General features: G+C 39.6%; 1 protein-coding gene across 3 annotated transcripts in view; it reads right to left on the bottom strand.

The window, feature by feature from the left end:
• The window catches only part of LOC127847476 (TATA-binding protein-associated factor 172-like), a 98,044-nt gene that overhangs the window by 40,198 nt on the left and 34,876 nt on the right, over positions 1-22,970 (bottom strand). For all 3 annotated transcript variants that reach the window (XM_052379393.1, XM_052379392.1, XM_052379391.1), the window contains 7 exons: positions 19,172-19,307; positions 18,485-18,582; positions 16,622-16,823; positions 14,888-15,036; positions 10,637-10,789; positions 6,888-7,025; positions 5,293-5,444 (listed from right to left, as the gene is read on the bottom strand). In XM_052379393.1, the coding sequence (XP_052235353.1) occupies positions 5,293-5,444; positions 6,888-7,025; positions 10,637-10,789; positions 14,888-15,036; positions 16,622-16,823; positions 18,485-18,582; positions 19,172-19,307 (1,028 nt within the window). The remainder of the gene's footprint in view (positions 1-5,292; positions 5,445-6,887; positions 7,026-10,636; positions 10,790-14,887; positions 15,037-16,621; positions 16,824-18,484; positions 18,583-19,171; positions 19,308-22,970) is intronic.

Here is a 22,970-nt window from a genome sequence, read left to right as displayed (position 1 = left end):
CACCTCTGCCTCTCTGAAGGTGTTCCAGCATACATGAGGGGGTCTAGGTACTCAAGGTCTATGTACTCACCTCTGCCTCTCTGAGGGTGTTCCAGCAAACATGAGGGGGTCTAGGTACTAGCGGTCTATATACTCACCTCTGCCTCTCTGAGGGTGTTCCAGCATACATGAGGGGGTCTAGGTACTCGCGGTCTATGTACTCACCTAAGCCTCTCTGAGGGTGTTCCAGCATACATGAAGGGGTCTAGGTACTCGCAGTCTATGTACTCACCTCTGCCTCTCTGAAGGTGTTCCAGTATACATGAGGGGGTCTAGGTACTCGCAGTCTATGTACTTACCTCTGCCTCTGTGAGGGTGTTCTAGTATACATTAGGGGGTCTAGGTACTCGCTGCCGATGTACTGACCTCTGTCTCTCTGAGGGTGTTCCAGCATACATGAGGGGGTCTAGGTACTCGCGGTCTATGTACTAACCTCTGCCTCTCTGAGGGTGTTCCAGCATACATGAGGGGGTCTAGGTACTAGCGGTCTATATACTCACCTCTGCCTCTCTGAGGGTGTTCCAGCATACATGAGGGGGTCTAGGTACTCGCTGTCTATGTACTAACCTCTGTCTGTCTGAGGGTGTTCCAGCATACATGAGGGGGTCTAGGTACTCGCTGTCTATGTACTCACCTCTGTCTCTATGAGGGTGTTCCAGCATACATGAGGGGGTCTAGGTACTCGCAGCCTATGTACTCACCTCTGCCTCTCTGAAGGTGTTCCAGTATACATGAGGTGGTCTACGTACTCGCAGCCTATGTATTCACCTCTGCCTCTCTGAGTGTGTTCCAGTATACATGAGGTGGTCTATGTACTAGCTGTCTATGTACTCACCTCTGCCTCTCTGAGGGTGTTCCAGCATACATGAGGGGGTCTAGGTACTCGCGGTCTATGTACTCATCTCTGCCTCTCTGAGGGTGTTCCAGCATACATGAGGGGGTCTAGGTACTCGCGCTCTATGTACATTGCTCTGCCTCTCTGAGGGTGTTCCAGCATACATGAGGGGGTCTAGGTACTAGCGGTCTATATACTCACCTCTGCCTCTCTGAGGGTGTTCCAGCATACATGAGGGGGTCTAGGTACTCGCAGTCTATGTACTCACCTCTGCCTCTCTGAAGGTGTTCCAGTATACATTAGGGGGTCTAGGTACTGGCGGTCTATGTACTCACCTCTGCCTCTCTGAAGGTGTTCCAGTATACATGAGGGGGTCTAGGTACTCGCGGTCTATGTACTCACCTCTGCCTCTGTGAGGGTGTTCCAGCATACATGAGGAGGTCTAGGTACTCGCTGCCTATGTACTGACCTCTGCCTCTCTGAAGGTGTTCCAGCATACTTGAGGGGGTCTAGATACTCGCTGCCTATGTACTGACCTCTGCCTCTCTGAAGGTGTTCCAGCATACATGAGGAGGTCTAGGTACTCGCTGTCTATATACTCACCTCTGCCTCTGTGAGGGTGTTCCAGCATACATGAGGAGGTCTACGTACTCGCTGTCTATGTACTGACCTCTGCCTCTCTAAAGGTGTTCCAGCATACATGAGGGGGTGTAGGTACTCGCTGCCTATGTACTTACCTCTGCCTGTCTGAGGGTGTTCCAGCATACATGAGGGGGTCTAGGTACTCGCTGCCTATGTACTCACCCCTAACTCTCTGAGGGTGTTCCAGCATACATGAGGGGGTCTAGGTACTGGCTGCCTATGTACTGACCTCTGCCTCTCTGAGGGTGTTCCAGCATACATGAGGGGGTCTAGGTACTCGCTGCCTATGTACTGACCTCTGCCTCTCTGAGTGTGTTCCAGCATACATGAGGGGGTCAAGGTACTCGCTGTCTATGTACTGACCTCTGCCTCTCTGAGGGTGTTCCAGCATACATGAGGAGGTCTAGGTACTCGCTGTCTATGTACTAACCTCTGTCTCTCTGAGGGTGTTCCAGCATACATGAGGGGGTCTAGGTACTCGCTGTCTATGTACTAACCTCTGTCTCTCTGAGTGTGTTCCAGCATACATGAGGTGGTCTTGGTACTCGAAGTCTATGAACTCACCTCTGCCTCTCTGAAGGTGTTCCAGCATACATGAGGGGGTCTAGGTTCTCGCTGTCTATGTACTCACCTCTGCCTCTCTGAAGGTGTTCCAGCATACATGAGGGGGTCTAGGTACTCGCTGTCTATGTACTAACCTCTGTCTCTCTGAGGGTGTTCCAGCATACATGAGGGGGTCTAGGTACTCGCTGTCTATGTACTAACCTCTGTCTCTCTGAGGGTGTTCCAGCATACATGAGGGGGTCTACGTACTCGCAGCCTATGTACTCACCTCTGTCTCTCTGAGGATGTTCCAGCATACATGAGGAGGTCTAGGTACTCTCTGTCTATGTCCTGACCTCTGCCTCTCTGAAGGTGTTCCAGCATACATGAGGGGGTCTAGGTACTCGCTGTCTATGTACTAACCTCTGCCTCTCTGAGGATGTTCCAGCATACATGAGGGGGTCTAGGTACTCGCTGTCTATGTACTGACCTCTGCCTCTCTGAAGGTGTTCCAGCATACATGAGGGGGTCTAGGTACTCGCTGTCTATGTACTCACCTCTGTCTCTCTGAGGGTGTTCCAGCATACATGAGGGGGTCTAGGTACTCGCTGTCTATGTACAAACCTCTGTCTCTCTGAGGGTGTTCCAGCATACATGAGGGGGCCTAGGTACTCGCAGTCTATGTACTCACCTCTGCCTCTCTGAAGGTGTTCCAGTATACATGAGGGGGTCTAGGTACTCGCGGTCTATGTACTCACCTCTGCCTCTGTGAGGGTGTTCCAGCATACATGAGGGGGTCTAGGTACTTGCTGCCTATGTACTGACCTCTGCCTCTCTGAAGGTGTTCCAGCATACATGAGGGGGTCTAGGTACTCGCGGTATTTGTACTCACCTCTGCCTCTCTGAAGGTGTTCCAGCATACATGAGGGGGTCTAGGTACTCGCTGTCTATGTACTCAACTCTGCCACTCTGAAGGTGTTCCAGCATACATGAGGGGGTCTAGGTACTCGCTGTCTATGTACTAACCTCTGTCTCTCTGAGGGTGTTCCAGCATACATGAGGGGGTCTAGGTACTCGCTGTCTATGTACTAACCTCTGTCTCTCTGAGGGTGTTCCAGCATACATGAGGGGGTCTACGTACTCGCAGCCTATGTACTCACCTCTGTCTCTCTGAGGATGTTCCAGCATACATGAGGAGGTCTAGGTACTCTCTGTCTATGTCCTGACCTCTGCCTCTCTGAAGGTGTTCCAGCATACATGAGGGGGTCTAGGTACTCGCTGTCTATGTACTAACCTCTGCCTCTCTGAGGATGTTCCAGCATACATGAGGGGGTCTAGGTACTCGCTGTCTATGTACTCACCTCTGCCTCTCTGAAGGTGTTCCAGCATACATGAGGGGGTCTAGGTACTCGCTGTCTATGTACTCACCTCTGTCTCTCTGAGGGTGTTCCAGCATACATGAGGGGGTCTAGGTACTCGCTGTCTATGTACAAACCTCTGTCTCTCTGAGGGTGTTCCAGCATACATGAGGGGGCCTAGGTACTCGCAGTCTATGTACTCACCTCTGCCTCTCTGAAGGTGTTCCAGTATACATGAGGGGGTCTAGGTACTCGCGGTCTATGTACTCACCTCTGCCTCTGTGAGGGTGTTCCAGCATACATGAGGGGGTCGAGGTACTCGCTGCCTATGTACTGACCTCTGCCTCTCTGAAGGTGTTCCAGCATACATGAGGGGGTCTAGGTACTCGCGGTATTTGTACTCACCTCTGCCTCTCTGAAGGTGTTCCAGCATACATGAGGGGGTCTAGGTACTCGCGGTATTTGTACTCACCTCTGCCTCTCTGAAGGTGTTCCAGTATACATGAGGGGGTCTAGGTACTCACGGTCTATGTACTCACCTCTGCCTCTCTGAGGGTGTTCCAGCATACATGAGGGGGTCTAGGTACTCGCTGTCTATGTACTGTCCTCTGCCTCTCTGAGGGTGTTCCAGCATACATGAGGGGGTCTAGGTACTCGCTGCCTATGTACTGACCTCTGCCTCTCTGAGGGTGTTCCAGCATACATGAGAAGGTCTAAGTACTCGCTGTCTATGTACTAACCTCTGTCTCTCTGAGGGTGTTCCAGCATACATGAGGAGGTCTAAGTACTCGCTGTCTATGTACTCACCTCTGCCTCTCTGAGGGTGTTCCAGCATACATGAGGGGGTCTAGGTACTCGCTGCCTATGTACTGACCTCTGCCTCTCTGAGGGTGTTCCAGCATACATGAGGGGGTCTAGGTACTCGCTGCATATGTACTAACCTCTGTCTCTCTGAGGGTGTTCCAGCATACATGAGGGGGTCTAGGTACTCGCTGTCTATGTACTAACCTCTGTCTCTCTGAGTGTTTTCCAGCATACATGAGGTGGTCTAGGTACTCGAAGTCTATGAACTCACCTCTGCCTCTCTGAAGGTGTTCCAGCATACATGAGGGGGTCTAGGTACTCGCTGTCTATGTACTCACCTCTGCCTCTCTGAAGGTGTTCCAGCATACATGAGGGGGTCTAGGTACTCGCTGTCTATGTACTAACCTCTGCCTCTCTGAGGGTGTTCCAGCATACATGAGGAGGTCTAGGTACTCGCTGTCTATGTACTAACCTCTGCCTCTCTGAGGGTGTTCCAGCATACATGAGGAGGTCTACGTACTCGCTGTCTATGAACTAACCTCTGCCTCTCTGAGGGTGTTCCAGCATACATGAGGAGGTCTAGGTACTCGCTGTCTATGTACTAACCTCTGCCTCTCTGAGGGTGTTCCAGCATACATGAGGAGGTCTAGGTACTCGCTGTCTATGTACTAACCTCTGCCTCTCTGAGGGTGTTCCAGCATACATGAGGAGGTCTACGTACTCGCTGTCTATGTACTAACCTCTGTCTCTCTGAGGGTGTTCCAGCATACATGAGGGGGTCTAGGTACTCGCTGTCTATGTACTAACCTCTGCCTCTCTGAAGGTGTTCCAGCATACATGAGGGGGTCTAGGTACTTGCTGTCTATGTACTAACCTCTGCCTCTCTGAGGGTGTTCCAGCATACATAAGGGGGTCTAGGTACTTGCTATGTACTCACCTCTGTCTCTCTGAGGGTGTTCCAGCATACATGAGGGGGTCTAGGTACTCGCTGTCTATGTACTAACCTCTGCCTCTCTGAGGGTGTTCCAGCATACATGAGGAGGTCTAGGTACTCGCTGTCTATGTACTGACCTCTGCCTCTCTGAAGGTGTTCCAGCATACATGAGGGGGTCTAGGTACTCGCGGTCTATGAACTTCTGAACCTCATATACCCAGTGTCCAATCAGAGTTGGGGGACACACCACAATGGATGGAAGGGGGCAACTGTCAGGGCTCTGCTTTTCCTGAATGGCAACACAAATAAATGTTAGAATTTTGTTTCATCATATTTTGCAAGCAAATAAATAAAGTAAACCCCCAATAGTTCTTAGTAAATGGGATGGAGAATTATTTTTTTTTATAAACTTGAAAATTTATCAATCTAAAACAGATACAAGACAATTGAGAATTACTTATACATCATATTTGAATTACGTGCTAATCAGCATAACACATTCAATTTAACCTCATATGTGATCAAATAGCTTCACCAATTACCAATTTCCCAGGCTGACTGTGCATTAAAAAACCCTACCATATACTTTGGGCTCCAAAATAATGGTTTGTAGCCATTTTGCCAATAAACTTTGACTAAACCCTATCTTATACAGTCAAAACACGATAGCTCGAACTTGCAGGGACCAACAACATAAGTTCAAGCCATCCAGAATTCGAGCCAACCAATTTCTATTATACTTATGTTTACTAACAAATCTGCAATAGGTTTACATCTCCAGTTGAAAATTATTCATACTGCTTAAACGCCGTACTAATTTCTGCTTTTGAATTAATAAGAACGAAGTTAATACTTAATATTTTTATTAATCAATATTTTTAAAAAGTTACACACACAATCAATTTAAAACAAAAATCATATAATAAATGTTTATTTCATCAGCACGCTTTTACATACATGTAGCACATTTACAGGTATATGTAAGAAACAGCACTAAGAAACAAAACAAGCATAAGCACTACATACACATCGTTGAAATATTTATCAGCACTAGTTTACATGTATGTATTTATTCGCTTTATTTAAAGAATGACAGGATTTCAGTATGTGTTTTTGTTCATGGGTTGTTGTATAGATACAAAGTTTTCTATTCCATCAAGATGACATTGTTCATGTTGTGATGCATCTACAAAACATGAATATCATCTTTAACTCAAATCAATTAACGATTGAGACGTTTGCAATTATGGCGTGTCTTTAATCAAGTGCTCCTAATCGATTAACAGCTCTATGCGAACCGAAATGAGTTCAAGCCAAAATAACGTGTGAAATGTGTGACCTGGGCTGTGAAAACAGTTCGAGACATTCGATAATTCCACCCTCTCGAGCCATCCAACAAAAATTTTTATGTATAGCAATAAAAATTGGTAATTTGAGGGGAGTTCCAGCCAACTGGAAACTCGAGCCCAGAGAGTTCAAGCCAACAGGTTTCCACTGTACTTTTTCGCCCTACTATAGTCTTCCATAGCCACTATGAAAATTGACTGCAGGGTTATACCAAGAATTATACCCTTCCTTAAATTTCTTTGGCCTTATATAGTGATACATAACCACTGTGCAACTGCAGGTTAATACCCTGAACTACACCCTACCTTATACTTTTGGGCCATCCTATAGTGGTCTGTAACCACTATGCATATTGACTGCAGGGTTACCCTTAACAACACCCTACCTTATACTTTTGGGCCCTCCTATAGTGGTCTGTAGCCACTATGCATATCGACTGCAGGGTTTTACCCAGCCCCATATCATCACAAAGAATGCCATGGAGCTTGTACTTGTTGAGAAATCCAAGCCAATTCACTCCATCCTGTAAAGAAACAACACCAAATATAACAAAATATTATGACAAGTGTTCCAATTAAGGTACCAAGACAAAGGACATGTGAAGTTTACTTTTTCAGCCTCGCTTTATGGAATAAGCCATTATTTAGACATGGAACATGCACTCTGCACATTTTACTAACATCAGCTGAATGGAATTTTACACCCCTGACTAATCAAATGTCACCCCTGCCATTAGACTATTTATAATTTTTAACAAGAGGGCCAAGATGGCCCTAGTTCGCTCACCTGAGAGGAGTTGGTTCATTCAATCTTTACCTAATGTCAAACTTGACCTAGATATTGACCAGACAAACATCCTGGTCAAGTTTCATCATTATTGAACCAAAACTCTGGCGTAGGGAGTGTTTTTGTTTTTGTTAGATTTGAAATGGTGACCTATCATCAAACTTGACTGAGATCTTTCAGCAATTTTGATAAAGAAAGCTTGAGAAATGTGAATGCTAGAGTGTTTACAAACCAAATGTGGACGGACACACAGCGGACAAAGACCAATCCTAAAACCTCACCTGAGCAATCAGGTGAGCTAAAAAGTGTGTTTCACCGATCTGAGCCATTTTCCAAATTATCCAAGAAATCAATAAAACCAATGTATTGACTAAGTTTCACGATGATTAGGCAAAATATGTGACTTCCATAGTGTTCAATCACAAGGTTTCTCTCTATATAGTCACATAAGGAAAACTGCCCCCCCCCCTGGCACCCATCGGGACCATTTGCAAACTCAAACTTGAATTTAACGGCCACCTGACCATAACGGCCTGTATTCCACTCCGAAATTCATGTTTGACCTGAAATCAAGGGTCACGCGTCAGTTGTCTCGAGTTGCGAAAATTAAAAACACGGCACATTATTTGTCCGTCTATTTTGCGTTTAAAGCGTCTGAAAGCGGTAATTGTCTATGATATTATAAAAGCGGCCCGCTGCGAGTAAACAAATTATAAGGTGTTGAGAAGGTATCTTTTCCGGGAATAATTGTTGGGGTATTCTTAAAAGAAAATATGTCAGAGTTTATGACTTGTTGAAAGTAATTATCGCTAAATTAAATGACCGCTATTTCTTTGAATTAGAACGGTACAATTACACCGTACTATCGGTTTATGACACCGAATCCGCATTTTAGACTTTTACGGACGAGACGTCAACGGAACGTAACAAGCTTTATTTACTGAATGAATGAGACGCATGAGTAAATAATTATACCAGCGTTGATAAAGTCATTGTTTAATTTAACAATATGAAATTAAATCAATCTAAAAGATATTATTCTCTATTATTCAATGTACACGCGTAAGTTAATGCTGTTATTATGCTTTGTTAATGCAATGAGCATTTGTTTTACACTGTATGCAAACGACTCGGTGGGGTAACGACGTACACTGTAACTCCAATATAGTGCGGTCCGTTATAACGCTGTGTCCAATATAACGCGGGGGGTCCTTGGATCCCGTTTGTTCTCCAACCTTCCATTTCTGATTCATATCCATGTTATGCAACTTAATGTATTTTCAGAAAATTCAAAGAAGCCGGATATCACAGCTTGATTGCTTTATCCGTTCGTGTAACTGATTTTAATCGATTATAGGTTAAAAGACCCTCGACAGCTAATAGGTGTTAATCTGTTGTGTAATGTCAATAAAGGTGTGAAAACTGGCCAGTCGGTGTTTATTACATGTATTCCCTATACGCGGTACGTTGCGCTAGTTTCGATAAGGAACGTGCAAGCGGGATAATTATAAAATTGAAGTTATTCAAAACGATAAAAACATTCTTACATTGATATGATTGCAGTTTGACTCTACAAAAAAGGAGCGGCTGTAAAATATACTGCGCACAGTATAAAACAAGTTTTTTCTGTCATTTCATTATCATTCTAATATTTAGTCATTTAATTCATTTCGTGTACGAGAAATTTATTAAATAATCCGGACGATTTTTTGACATGCTAACGCACTGTAATTGTTAACAGAGATTTACTTTTTCCCAGTATCAGAAAGCCCGAAAATCACGTTTTTTGCATGACGTCGTATGATGCAATTTGTACATGTATCGTATTGCATTCAATCTAAATTTAGATGCGCTTTTTCCAATGAAAGCTCTGCCCCATAATGCACTGTTCTCTTTAAACTTCTGAAAAATGGCGCATGCATATTGCGGTGTTTACAAAATTCGTAAACATATTTACCGCCATAAATGTTGAAGATTATTATTCTTGTAAGTGATGTTGTAATTTTATTGGATTATCGGATTAACGTGCACGTAATAAAAGCGGTATGTATAATGTTATCGATACGATGCGGTTTATATGCATGCATTTTCGGATGACAACACAGCTTACACTTTACAGGACCTATATTATAGGCTATACTATTGATGTTGTTATAGCCCCTGCAATAAATGAGCTCAAAACTTATAACGCTGTCCGTTTATAACGCTGTTGCGTGGCTTGGACCCCGTCATCCGCGTTATATTGGAGTTACAGTGTAGTAATACTACCAACTGACCAACCTTCTTAAAATTGTGATCCGAATTCAACGGTCACCTGTTGACAACGGTCACTTTGATCATTTCCCTTTACTGACCGCTGAATTCAGGTTTGACTGTATACATATAGAGAAAAATGACCCGCCCACTGGCGTCCATGTTTTTTCACTGATCTGGACAGTTTTCGAACTCGTCCGACATATCAATAAAACCAATGTTTTGATTAACTTTCATGATGATTGGGCCAAAATTGTGACTTCTAGTGTCTACAAGGTTTCTCTATAGCCATTATGGAAAACTGCCCCGCCCACTGGCGGCCATGTTTTTCAACGGACCAGAACCACTTTTGAACTCAACCAACATATCATTAAGACAGACAGACATTTAGACAAAGTTACATGAAGATTGGGCATGAAATGTGACTTCTACAGTGTTTACAAGTTTTTTCTTTTTTTTGACCTAGTGACCTAGTTTTTGACCGGCACGACCCAGTTTTGAACTCGACCGACATTTTATTGGGACAAAGCTTCTGACCAAGTTTCATGAAGATCGGACAATAAATGTGGCCTCTAGAGTGTTTATGAACAAATGTTAACGGACGTACGTACGACGGACAAAGACCGGTCACAAAAGCTCACCTGAGCAATCAGGTGAGCTAAAAAAAAATCTAACAACAATTATTTAATATTTAACCAATGTTAAAGCTAATAATATAAAGGAAGATAAAAAAAAGGGATAAAAAAGCAATTGTAAACAAGAGCAACAAGAGTCCACAAACAAACGCATCAATCTAATTTACTTTTTATCACATGCTATACTGTACCGTGTATTGTCATATATATTTTTATCATCCATTTGACTATATAAGATTACATTTTGAGCTTGTTCATAGGATAAATATTCTTTACATACCAATCACATGATGTTATTTGGTGAAATGACATTTTAAAATAAAAAGAACACACATAAGTAACAACTTGAAAGAATTCTTTGAAGTTTGGTTGTTTATTTAATCTACATTAAAATAATGAAATACGATATCAAGCTATTGTCAATTTTCAATAATAAGTTATTGCATATCCTATATGATACCTGCTGATATTTTCTTAGCTCAGCTTTTATCGGTACATCAATGGTGTAATTCTCAAGTTTGGAGATATCCAAAAGCTGTTCAAGGAAGACGCGCTCTTTCTGTTTCTGTTCCGACAGAGACTTGGCCATGTCTGGGGGGTCAGGTACTCCCACCTGGAAATCATGAACAGTATTATTACTTAAAGGATAGGATTAGTAAGCACAAATTGTCTATCTTATTGTACCCAAACTATTACTTTACATAATAATATTATTAAACAAGAGCTGTGTTTGTGAAACACAATGCCCCCCCACTGCGCCGCTTTGAGGCCATATATTTGACCTTTGACCTTGAAAGATGACCTTAACCTTTCACCACTCAAAATGTGCAGCTCCATGAGATACACATGCAAGCCAAATATCAAGTTGCTATCTTCAATATTGCAAAAGTTATGACCAAGTTTAAAGTTTGTGACACATACAATGACAGACATACAGACAGACAGTGACAGACAGGCAGACAGACCAACAAGAGGGCCTGAAAGGCCCAAAGTTGCTCACCTGAGATAAAAAGAAATGACCTGTTCTTTGCAGCCCAAGATATCAATGAAACATGATAATGTTCTAACCAAGTTTCATGAAGAATGAACAACAAATGGCCCCCTGGCGGCCATGTTTTTTTTAACAGACCTGAACCATTTTTGAACTCTTCCAAGATATGTCCAAATTTCATTAAGATAATGTGTCTTCTAGACTGTTCACATGTTTTAACTTTATACATATAAAGAAAACTGCCCCACCACCTGGTGCCCATGTTTTTGCACTTATCACGACCATTTTCAAACTCGTCCGAGACATCCACATAGCTAATGTTTTGACAAAATTTCATGATGATTAGACAAAAAATGTGACTTCTAGAGTGTTCACAAGCTTTTTTACTATATAAATATAAGGAAAAATACTCCCCTGGCGGCCATGTTTTTTTACCGATCCAAACCATTTTCGAACTAAACTGTCGTATCCAGGTGTGGTATTGCCGTCTCGTTTGCTTACGCAAGTGAACCGGTCACGGGATGGTTACGGGTTATGTAACTTTGTGAGCACTTATGTAATGTGGAAATATTTATTCGACAAACGCTTATTTCCGGTCAGGATGACACCGCTGATTGGTTGTAATTCAATTAACTAAAGGTATTGCCGTTTACTTAAATATAATTTTATAAACATATTATTCAACAGTAGGCTGTTTTACACTTAACAATTTAGAAATATGAAAATGTATCGATTTTATATTTCATTTCATTAATATTGTGTATCATTCATTACTGTTTTATTTTCAATTTTCTGACAATGTTTTAATACATAAAGCCTGAAAAAGATTAAATCTTGATAAATGAACTATAAAAGCCTTAGGCTTTCGATGAAATCAAGCTAAAATAAATAGGTTTAAACTAAACTAATATGATTATATATAGTGAATTATTATGGAATCTTGTTTTGATATGTAGTTCCCATTTAAATTACATATTTTTTGTTAATTGTTAAAAACATGCATTTAATACTCCTTCCGTGAAATAAAATATATCAAACACTTCAACTAGCTTGAATTACTGACCACTGATATTAACTTCTGGCATAGAGCACAATGAGAGGGTAATTAAGTACCTAAGAATCATGATTCTGTCAGTCTGTGGTCATTATCAATTTGTTCGGGGCAACTCATGCTGGTTTTCTAACTGTATCAGACACTACCTGGCTAAGAAAGCTGAGTGGTAAAAAGTTACACACTGCAATGATCAATATCTGCAGGGAATTTCTCATAGATGGCTTATCAGTAATAGTTCCCATTATAGATTAATTTGCTACAAACTGATAACAAATGTGACAAAACAATAAGTACAGATTTACACAAGAAATTACAACTTAGCCAAAAATGTCATTATACTATAAAAATATGCATTTTGAAGTATTTACCCTTAAAGTGTTTTGAAACCAAGGGGTCTAACAAATTGTAGAGCAGAAGTAACAAGAGATGTGTTTGTCAGAAACACAATGCCCCCTACTGCGCCGCATTGAAATAAAATTTCTATTTATCATTTGGCAGGTATAGAAATCATCTCCCTTTAAAGGTTATTACTTCCCTTGAATTTTGTCCAATCCAACCGGGGTGGGGGGGGGGGGGGGTGGGGAGGGTCTCACAGACCATGTCGGACATCACTGACAACCAAGGCTTTAAAAGAGATCATAGCCAGAGTTGAATGATCATGCATCTATGGACATAAATCCACAGGTATGTAATGAACATCAAAGAAATTATAATTATATCATTAAAAAAAAAACTTTGAAAAATCAATCATTTGGGTTATAAATAATCAAAATAATAAATCTGTACAGTAACTGTGAAAAAAACTTGAATTCTTGGTAGGGAAATATATAATATGAGATTTATAATTATATAAATTACTTCCCTTGAAAATAATTGTCTGTAACAAATCTCTATTTTTAGTAGCAAATAATTAAAAGCCACTACCGTGACTGTAGATTCACCACTCAAAATGTGCAGCTCCATGGGATACACATGCATGCCAAATATATAAAGTGGCTATGTTCAATATTGAATAATTTTCTCCCTTTTTAAAGCTTATTACTTCCCTTAAATCTGTATTTTTTAGACCGTAAAGGATGACCTTGACCTTTTACCACAATGTGTTTGTCAGAAACACAATGCCGCCTACTGCGCCACTTTGATTTATTTAACAAAAATATATACGTTGGCAGGTCAGATAACTATGTCCATTTAAAGCTTATAACTTCCCTTGACTTTGTTTTTTCCACCCTAGACCTTTCCAAATATCAAGATGCTATCTTCAATATTTAAAAAGTTATGGCCAATGTTACTTAAAGTTTTTTTCGGACGGACGGACAGACTGACATACTGACTGACCGACAGTTCAACTGCTATATGCCACCCTGCCGGGGACAAAAAGAAAGATTGAGAAACATGACTCAGCAGGTTAAACAAGGGAGATAGATACTGCAAAATTGTGTACATGTTGCCTTTCTTTCAGCTATCTCTTAGTTGATAGGCTTACCATAAGTAATAATGACTAAAACAGTTATGTTAATTATGAAAATTCTGTGTTATGAAAAATTAAATAATACAGTTAATGGTACATAATAATGACATAATAAAACCAAACTTTACTACACAGGAAACAAATGTTTAGCGGCCATGTTTTTCAACCAACCGGCATCATTTTCAAACTCGTCCAAGATATCATTGGGATGAATGTTCTGACCAAGTTTCATTAAGATCGGACAATAAATGTGGCCTCTAGAGAGTTAACAAGATTCCAATATAGCAATATATAGCCATATAAGGAAAATGCCCCGCCCCTTGGCAGCCATGTTTTTCAAGCAAAGGCTACCATTTTGAACTCATTCAAGATATCATTGGGACAAATCATATGAGCAAGTTTCATGAAGATTGGACAATAAATGTGGTCTCTAGAGTGTTAACAAGATTTTACTATAGCCATATAAGGAAAAATGCCCCCCCCCCCCTTGGCAGCCATGTTTTTCAAGCAAACGTAACCATTTTCGAACACATCCAAGATATTATTAAGACCAAGGCAAATGTTGACGTCGCACAACGGACAACGGACAAAAGGCGTTCACAAAAGCTCACCATTAGCACGTTGTGCTCAGGTGAGCTAAAAACAATATACCCTCGATCATACATCCGGGGGCATAAAAATCCACATTGTCAACTAATTAATTGATATAGCATCTGAGTAAGTTTGAAAACCTTTAAGTGGAGGGAAAAAAAACTCACCCTTCCCTTCTAGATATCAGTAAAACTGTCTACTATAAAACTGATCAAATACAGTTAAGAACTATTTGATAAACAATTTCAGCATTTAAAGAGGGGAAATAAACTGCAATGCGCCAAAATCTCAACTTTGACCTAAAATATAAACTTGGCATTTTGGGTACCATTAATTAAAACCTTTTTTATTTTACTTTGATTGAATTGGCTTATTGTGACTCTTTTCAGTGTATTTTCTGTGTAAAACCTGTACTTGAGTCTTGCGGGAAGAATCTGGAGAACACTCCCACGGTGGGGACAGAAACTTCCTGAAAGAGCCCAGGGTTGAGACCTGCTGATAGAAACCGGCCCGGAAACCTCCTAATAAAACCCCATTGCTTGACCAGTACTATCTCCATTCCATTACATCAAAGTGGTCTTATTGGCTACTAATAAGTTCATACCTCAAGTGGCAGCAGTCTGATCATTGAAGCAAAGCAGTGCGTGGCAATCATGCGTACGTCTGGGTGTTGGTCAGTCATGCGGCCCAGCAGGGGCACTATGAGTAGCACTATGTAGGGCAGAATATCCAGGCCTAGAACTTCTATAATGTCTGATAGGCCGTCAGGAGATGTAATGTACACAAGTGGGATGAAAAAAGAACTCTTGAAAGGTATTGCTCTAAAATTTGTTTGTCAGTTTATTTGATTTTTTTTTGCCATTTTATGTATTTCAATCATATAACAGGGGTCATTTAACCAACTCCCACTTTATCTGGGTAAGCTGGTTGTCCAGTGCTAAGATCACATACTGACATGCAGGTAACTGACAACTGCCCTACTTGGATCAGGAGTAGGGGTAGAAAGTTTCATGACCAAAGTCCACACAAGCTATGTATCCTGGCCGGTGATCGAACCCGCGATCCTCAGATTTATAGTCAAGAACTCTCATTAACCAGCCAGCCTAGTATTGTGCTTAACTTTTTAAACAGTACAGCATTTACTTAAAAATAGGTTAAAGTATTAAAATCAGTATATGCTTCAATTGATAAAAGATATACAAAAACTGAAACAAGAAATATCTACTTATTTCTCTATGAGCTGCTTGAACAATCACACCATTAGTTAATACTAAGAAAGTATCTCTTTTTTTTATTAAAAAGGTGTTTATTCAAATACCTTTACTGTATATCAATTAGCATTTTATAAAACCTCTTCCTTTCAAAAGCCCTTCATTAAACTGTGCAATTTTTTGTTCAATTATTAAAATAGCCTTATCAATAAATTCATCATTCAACTACAATTTAGAAGAAGCAATAGATTTAAAACATCTGAATGAAAAATACTCATTCTTAGCCATCCATTTACTGTTGAAACACATTTATTTAAGCATCAAAAGGAAAGAGCTGATCGTGATACTCTCAAGTCTGTTTCCTCGGTAAACACAGTACTGAATGTCAGTAGAAAATTGCTAGAACATTTCAAGGTTGGGCTCTCAGCAAAGAGTTTAAGATTTCCAGGCAGTACCATATCCCAGATGCCAACGTGACTGCTGACCCATACACGTCCCTGAAAGTCAACTCCAAAACCCATTTTTAATTGAGTCGCGTTCTGAGAAAACTGGGCATAATACATGTGCGTAAAGTGTCGTCAGATTAGCCTGTGCAGTCCGCAAAGGCTAATCAGGGACGACACTTTCTCGCTTTCTGAGAAAACTTGGCATAATGCATGTGCGTAAAGTGTCGTCAGATTAGCCTGTGCAGTCCGCACAGGCTAATCAGGGACGACACTTTCCGCCTTAACAAGATTTTCGGTAAAAAGGGACTTCCTTTAATCGAAAAATACCATAAAAGCGGAAAGTGTCGTCCCTGATTAGCCTGTGCGGACTGCACAGGCTAATCTGACGACACTTTCCGCGCATGCATTATGCCAAGTTTTCTCAGAAAGCGAGAAAGTGTCGTCCCTGATTAGCCTTTGCGGACTGCACAGGCTAATCAGGGACGACACTTTCCGCCTTAACAATATTTTCGGTAAAAAGGGACTTCCTTTAATCGAAAAATACCATAAAAGCGTAAAGTGTCGTCCCTGATTAGCCTGTGCAGACTGCACAGGCTAATCTGGGATGACACTTTACGCACATGCATTATGCCAAGTTTTCTCAGAACGCGACACAATTTATCTTTGAGAGAGAAAGGATACTGGCTATGGCCTCGGAGGCTCCCTGTCGTTGCGTCTCATTGTCTGAGGCCTCCATCATGGGCAGTATCTTCTCCACTGCGTACAACATCACGTCTGCTGTGGCCAGACCCGCTAGGGTGCCCACACAGCGGGCAGACATGTGACGTACACCTGTGTACGGGTTCTCCAGGTATGATCTCAGCTTGGGCAGGCAGGTGGCTAACTGAAAGACCAGGAAATATTAGAGGCAAAACACACCAATCAAGTGAGCATATCAAGATTGAGTGTTATATTGTTGTATCTGCTTCAGAGTTCTATATGAGATACATGTACAACAGTTTTACTTTCAAACCTAGAAATGCAAGGGCTTAAACTGTCTGGCAATCAAAAATAGCAGACCCTGCCAGTCAATCATATTTTTATTATTTTGCATATCTATCCAGTGCTCGCCTGCAGACATCATGTGTTTAATATTCAACCCATTTACAACAAAGGTGCAAGTGGATTTTGTTGTGATTTTTAAATGAGCATTTGGTGAAAATTGTAATTTTGGATTAATGCAAAATAATCCTTTATCAATAGCTGTGGAGGAGTTTGAACATTTTGAGGTTATAAGATCTGCGTATTCAATGCACATAAAAACTAAATAAGTTATTATGAAAGAACATGACTGTAATTGTTTTAGCAAGAAAAGGTTATTCCCCTAAAATGAAATTCCTCCTGTTACAATTCTTCATGATCAACAAAATCAAGCCATTAAACATTAGAAAGTTGCCCATATTTTTATTGACATATCTTGTGTAAAGTAAAGCAAACAATAATTGGTAAACCCTTTAACCAACAACAAACACGTATAGATAACATGGTCTACTGGTTAATCATCATAGCTGCATGTTTATCTTTGGTGTATTGAACAAGCATGAAGCCCAGTCATGGTGTGGAAAATGTGGCCAACAATATTTGGTAGTCAAAATTAGACTGAAAATATATGATGTAAAGCTTTGCAGTCTCGGGCAATGTCAGCAACATTGTATAATCTGCAACAACTTTTTTAAAACCTGACTTTGGCGCCAAAAAGAGAATTATTACAACCATTAACTCTTTCAGTGCTGGAACCGAATTTTGAAGGCCTTTTCAAACAGTTTGGATCCAGATGAGACGCCACAAAACGTGGCGTCTCATCAGGATCCAAACTGTTTGCTATTCTGATAGTATTCTTTGTAAAAAAATCAAAGACAAGGGACAAAATTGTCACAAAACCAGGTTTTCATTGTGAAAAAAAAATGTGATAAAGGGAGAAAACTCAAACTGAACTTTTGAAATGAACAAACAAAATTAACCCCCTTTGTAAGTTTGTTTTTATAAAAAATCTATTTTTAGTCGTGGCGACCTTGACATTGGAGATATTGACGTGATTCTTTCGTGCAACACACCGTTCCATGATGGTGAACAAATGTGCCAAATGATTTTAAAATCTCACAATGAATGACATAGTTATGGCCAGGACAAGCTCATTTATGGCCATTTTTGACCTTTGAACTCAAAGTGTGACCTTGACCTTGGAGATATCGACGTAATTATTTCGCGCGACACACCGTCCAATGATGGTGAACAAATGTGCCAAATGATTTTAAAATCTGACAATGAACGACATAGTTATGGCCCGGACAAGCTTGTTCCGCCCGCCCGCCCGCCAGCCAGCCAGCCAGCCAGTCAGCCAGCCAGCCCGCCCGCATTCGCCAATCTAATAACCAGTTTTTTCCTTCGGAAAACCTGGTTAAAAACCTGGTTAAAAATGCTAATTTTAGAAAATCAGCAGACAACATTTTAGCAGACGACAAATTTCCCAGCATGCAAAGGGTTAACAATGTATGTAATGGTTACCTTAGGTAACAATGCAGGATGCAAGGAGGGCCCTACGGACTGCAGAACTTGGAATGCGTTCACAATGTCTTGAGCAACAGTGTCCGACACTTCAATATCTGCAACGATTAGAATTTATCATTGATTGGACTTCAGAAAAGCTATAAAAATGTCAGAAATTCAGTCTTACAACCTATCAATGTACAGGCAACACATTGCATTGCAGAGAACACAGTGCCAGCCTAATGATTATGGGCCCATATTCACCACTCCATTCTTACCCTACAAATAAAGAATATTCTTTTAACTGTAATGCATAAAACTGTTTGAAATTTAAGTACAGCATGGTAGTTAACACATCTAATTACACAATGATTCATTTATAACAGTATGTAACAGCATTAACACCATTATTGGGCCTGTAAATCATCAAACTCTTGGGCCAGAGTCTAATATTTAATCTTAAGTTTATGCATTGGTTGGTGAATACGACCCATGATGTCTAACCAAGAGATGCAAAGTTCAATATCTCCCTCACCCAGGCGGCATTTACATCATCTCCTCCAAGAACACAAAGCATTAGTTCTATCGTGGAATTAGACTCATGAGTGCATCAATAAGCCTTAGGAATTAGATTCAATCGAACTCAAATAAGCTTTAATTAAACTTTATGTACTGTTTACAGTCAAGATAACAATTAAATCTTACCCTCTTGTAGTAAGTGTTTTGAGATGCACTCCCACAAGGCAGGTAACTCTTGCAGCATATTCTCTCCAAAATCTGCTGCCAGTCTGCATAGAGTGACTTCCCCTCCCCGTCTCTGCACGGCAAGCTGCTTCTGAACCTGACCAATGTATTTCAATAAGCTACAAATGTGTTTTTCCATGAAAACAAAACTTTTAAACAAACTGCTGTTGTTTTCATCTATTAGTAGCAATGGTAAGTTGACCTTTCTGCAATCCAAAGTCAGTTTATGCTACAAAGGGCCTATTTTTAAGGGTGAAGAAGCCACATGTCTTTTGGATGGATTGCAGCATACTAGTAACTATGGCAGATAACACAAATTCAAGGTATTTTTTAAAAACTTAAAAATGTTAAAATGTATTCCAAACATACAATATTATAAGCATTATCTAACAAGGGTTTCCAAAATTCTGAATGCCTTTTTCAATATTGACTTTTGGGTTTTGTAAACATTCAAACAAAGAATTGCAACTTAACTTTTCTTTCAAGCAGAAAATACAACCTTGTCCCATGATGTATCATTTTATACTCATTTATATATGTAGTTATTTGGTCTAGTGTTGCATAATATTAATTGATGCTTTACAATTCTGCTCAATGCCTCATAATTATGCAGTTAAACTGAAACCTGCAATTAAAATTGATTGATCAGTTCAAATATTACTGAAGTGTTCTCGAAAAGTAATCAATATTGAAAACAAGAGGGCCTGAAAGGCCCAAAGTCACTCACCTGTGATAAAAAGGAATGACCTGTTTTTCAACAACAATGTGACTAAACTATTTTATTTATAAAATCGATGTTTAAAAAAAAATTATGATGATTAGGCAAAAAATGCGACTTCTAGAGTGTTAACAAGCTTTTTTTACTAAATAAATATAAGGAAAATGACCCTCCCCCCTGGCGGCCAAGTTTTTTTACCAGTCCAAACCATTTTCGAACTCAACCGTCATATCCAAGAAATTCACAATCTGTCAAGAAAACTGATGTAAATATTAGTTTATGTTAGTCTAAAGTTGCTTCAAAAATTTAGTTTTTAAAATAAGTCTAACTTAATCTAAAGAACACAATTTATGGAGGGTGGCAAAACTCCAGTTACTCAAATGTAAAAAATAAGAAGAATTTACACAAGTTATTTTAATTAAAAGAGTCTTTATAATTTAGAAAATGCAAAATAACAAGGTTGCCATGGAAACAGTTTCATAGCACAGTAGTCTGCTAAATACACCAAAACACAGTAGGTTAACTTGGCTTATCAGTAAAGATCAAAGATAAGGTTCTACAGTGCATTAGTACATGTACATTTATTTTATGAGATAGGTTTATTAAATTGCATGCAAACTACTGTCTTTATGTACACCACATCAGGGCTTAACACTAACTTTTTTTCAACTAGCCCATTCGGGCTAGTAAATGCAGAACCTACTAGCCCTGAACAATCGTTCATGTGCCCTGACCCAAGTATTATCAAAACCTTTATATTTATCATTCAACTTGTATTTTCTTGTGCGTGGAGATGCACAATTATGATTCAATCATTCTTATTAGCTTGCCTTACTAATGCTAATGAATTCAATATTCATCTACTAAAGACATCTATTTCTAATCTTCACGCCATTTCTGGAGAAATTTCCTTGTTTTTTATTTCCTCATACTTTCTCTTACTTTCCTCCTTCCCTTTTCTTTTCGTATCCGAGGAACACCCATCTCCACCCGTAAAACCAAACTTAATAACAACGACATGAACGTTAAAACCTTTTTTACATAGATTGCCGCGGTAACTGTCTGACAACAAATGGTAAGTGAATCTTAGGTGTCGCAAAATAACGTGTTACGGTAGTCCTAACAATTGTACAGGGTTAACTCTCTACTAAAAGCCAGGATCGACCATTAATAGGATTTAGGATTTATTTCCAAATACATCGGGGCAGAAATGCCCATGAGTACACAAAAGTATACAAAAGATGTTCTACACATATCAAAGTCAAGGTCATAATAAAAACATGCATATTGTTACACAATGTTATGAAGTACAATATATTCTCTATGAAAATACAAAGGCATATGAGCAAGTGAAATGTTTTACAATCCAATAATAAAGCATTTGTTATATAATACGTAGTACAGAATAATACATGTACTGTGGGAAATTTAACATAATGTAGATGTTTATTCAGGAAAAGAGGCAATATGCCTCATGTAACACATGACAAAGAAGCATATAACCGGTTAATGGTGAGATATGTTGCATCGCGTTAGATATCTGTTAGATATATGCTGATGCATCAGCATGTAGTTTTGATTGTGAAAATACAATAAAAGATAAATAGATAAGTAAACGTTTGGAAGCGATGGGAGGAAAATGTATAACAAAAATTAATATAACGTGTATATGTCTTAGGCCAGGGTTATTGGGTCATTTCGGAGAAAAATGTAAGTTCTATTCTAATGAAATGTAACTAGAGTTTATATATTAAAAAGTGTAAATTTAGATATGAACGTTATATTTAGTATATATTTGAGACACAAAGGTGAGTTAACACAAAAATGGATATTAGATCTAGGTAGCCTTTTTTTTGGTGTGGGGGTGAAATTGTATATTCCTTGTTAGACAACCAAAAATATAGAAAAACTCACGTAGGCGTGCCAAAGTGTTTGATTTCAGGTACATGTACATATCAGGTGCATTTATCAGTAAAAGTTATTTACGTATATATTTACATATATGTTTAACAGTTTACAAAATAACATTTGTTATACACACACACACACGCACGCACGCACGCACGCACGCACGCACGCACACACATTTGGTATCATATAACATTTTTACAGCCTTGGTAATGTAATTGGTGCATGTGTATTTTGCAATTGATGTTGGTGTTGTGTAGCCTTTCATATCCAAGCTCATAACGATTTTACTATCAGATATATTAACGCGTGTTTCCGTTACACAATCGATTTAAAAGTGGAGCAATGTGTCTGGAAATAATCGGATTAACTAACGTCGTGAATACAGTTAAATGGATTTTATCATGGTAAGTCAACGTTGTAAGTGTGGTACAGTTTTACAAGCTTGACAACCTAACCCGAAATCAAAACGTTAGGTTGAGGCGCATGTGTAAAGTTGACCAACTTTTATTTAATAAGTGTGTAATTCTGCTCATGACTCATGTTTGTCGAGTAACCTAATTCAAGCAATTAGGTTACTACACATGATAGAACTCTATCTATTGAGTGGCTTGATATGTGATGGCCAATTCATCATGCTAAAAAACTTTTTTATGAAGATTTAAAAGTTACACATTTAGACAATTAGAGCACACATTTATCGAATGTTATGTGGTAAACAAATGCATTGTATTTGCGTTCACAAAATAAGTACACCTTACACATTTTGCACATTTTGTAAGTTTTAGTAACAACATAGAATAAAATAGCATGTTATATGATGGACAACTATTATACACTTAGATACATACATGTACATGTACATAAAAATGAGCAATATATATATACTGGCTTACATGTAAATAAAATATGACGTTTACTAATGACGTTTATTTGATTCTTATGTTTGCAATACACCTAATAAACATAATTGTATGTTATGTTGTATCTATTTGTAATACCAGTTTTTTTTTGTCTATTTCAGGTACCACTACTGTTTCTTGACACAAATTGTTTTTCTACCAATTTGGTTAAAAAATAGTGATGTGTGTTTTCTTCGGTATTGTAATAAGAGGCTGAGAAAAACATAGAAAA

This window comes from Dreissena polymorpha, chromosome 10 (genome assembly GCF_020536995.1).
Source record: "Dreissena polymorpha isolate Duluth1 chromosome 10, UMN_Dpol_1.0, whole genome shotgun sequence".
NCBI classification, from domain to species: Eukaryota; Metazoa; Mollusca; class Bivalvia; order Myida; family Dreissenidae; genus Dreissena; species Dreissena polymorpha.
The sequence above is the reverse complement of the archived record's forward strand: the minus strand, read 5'-3'. Positions and strand labels throughout refer to the sequence as shown.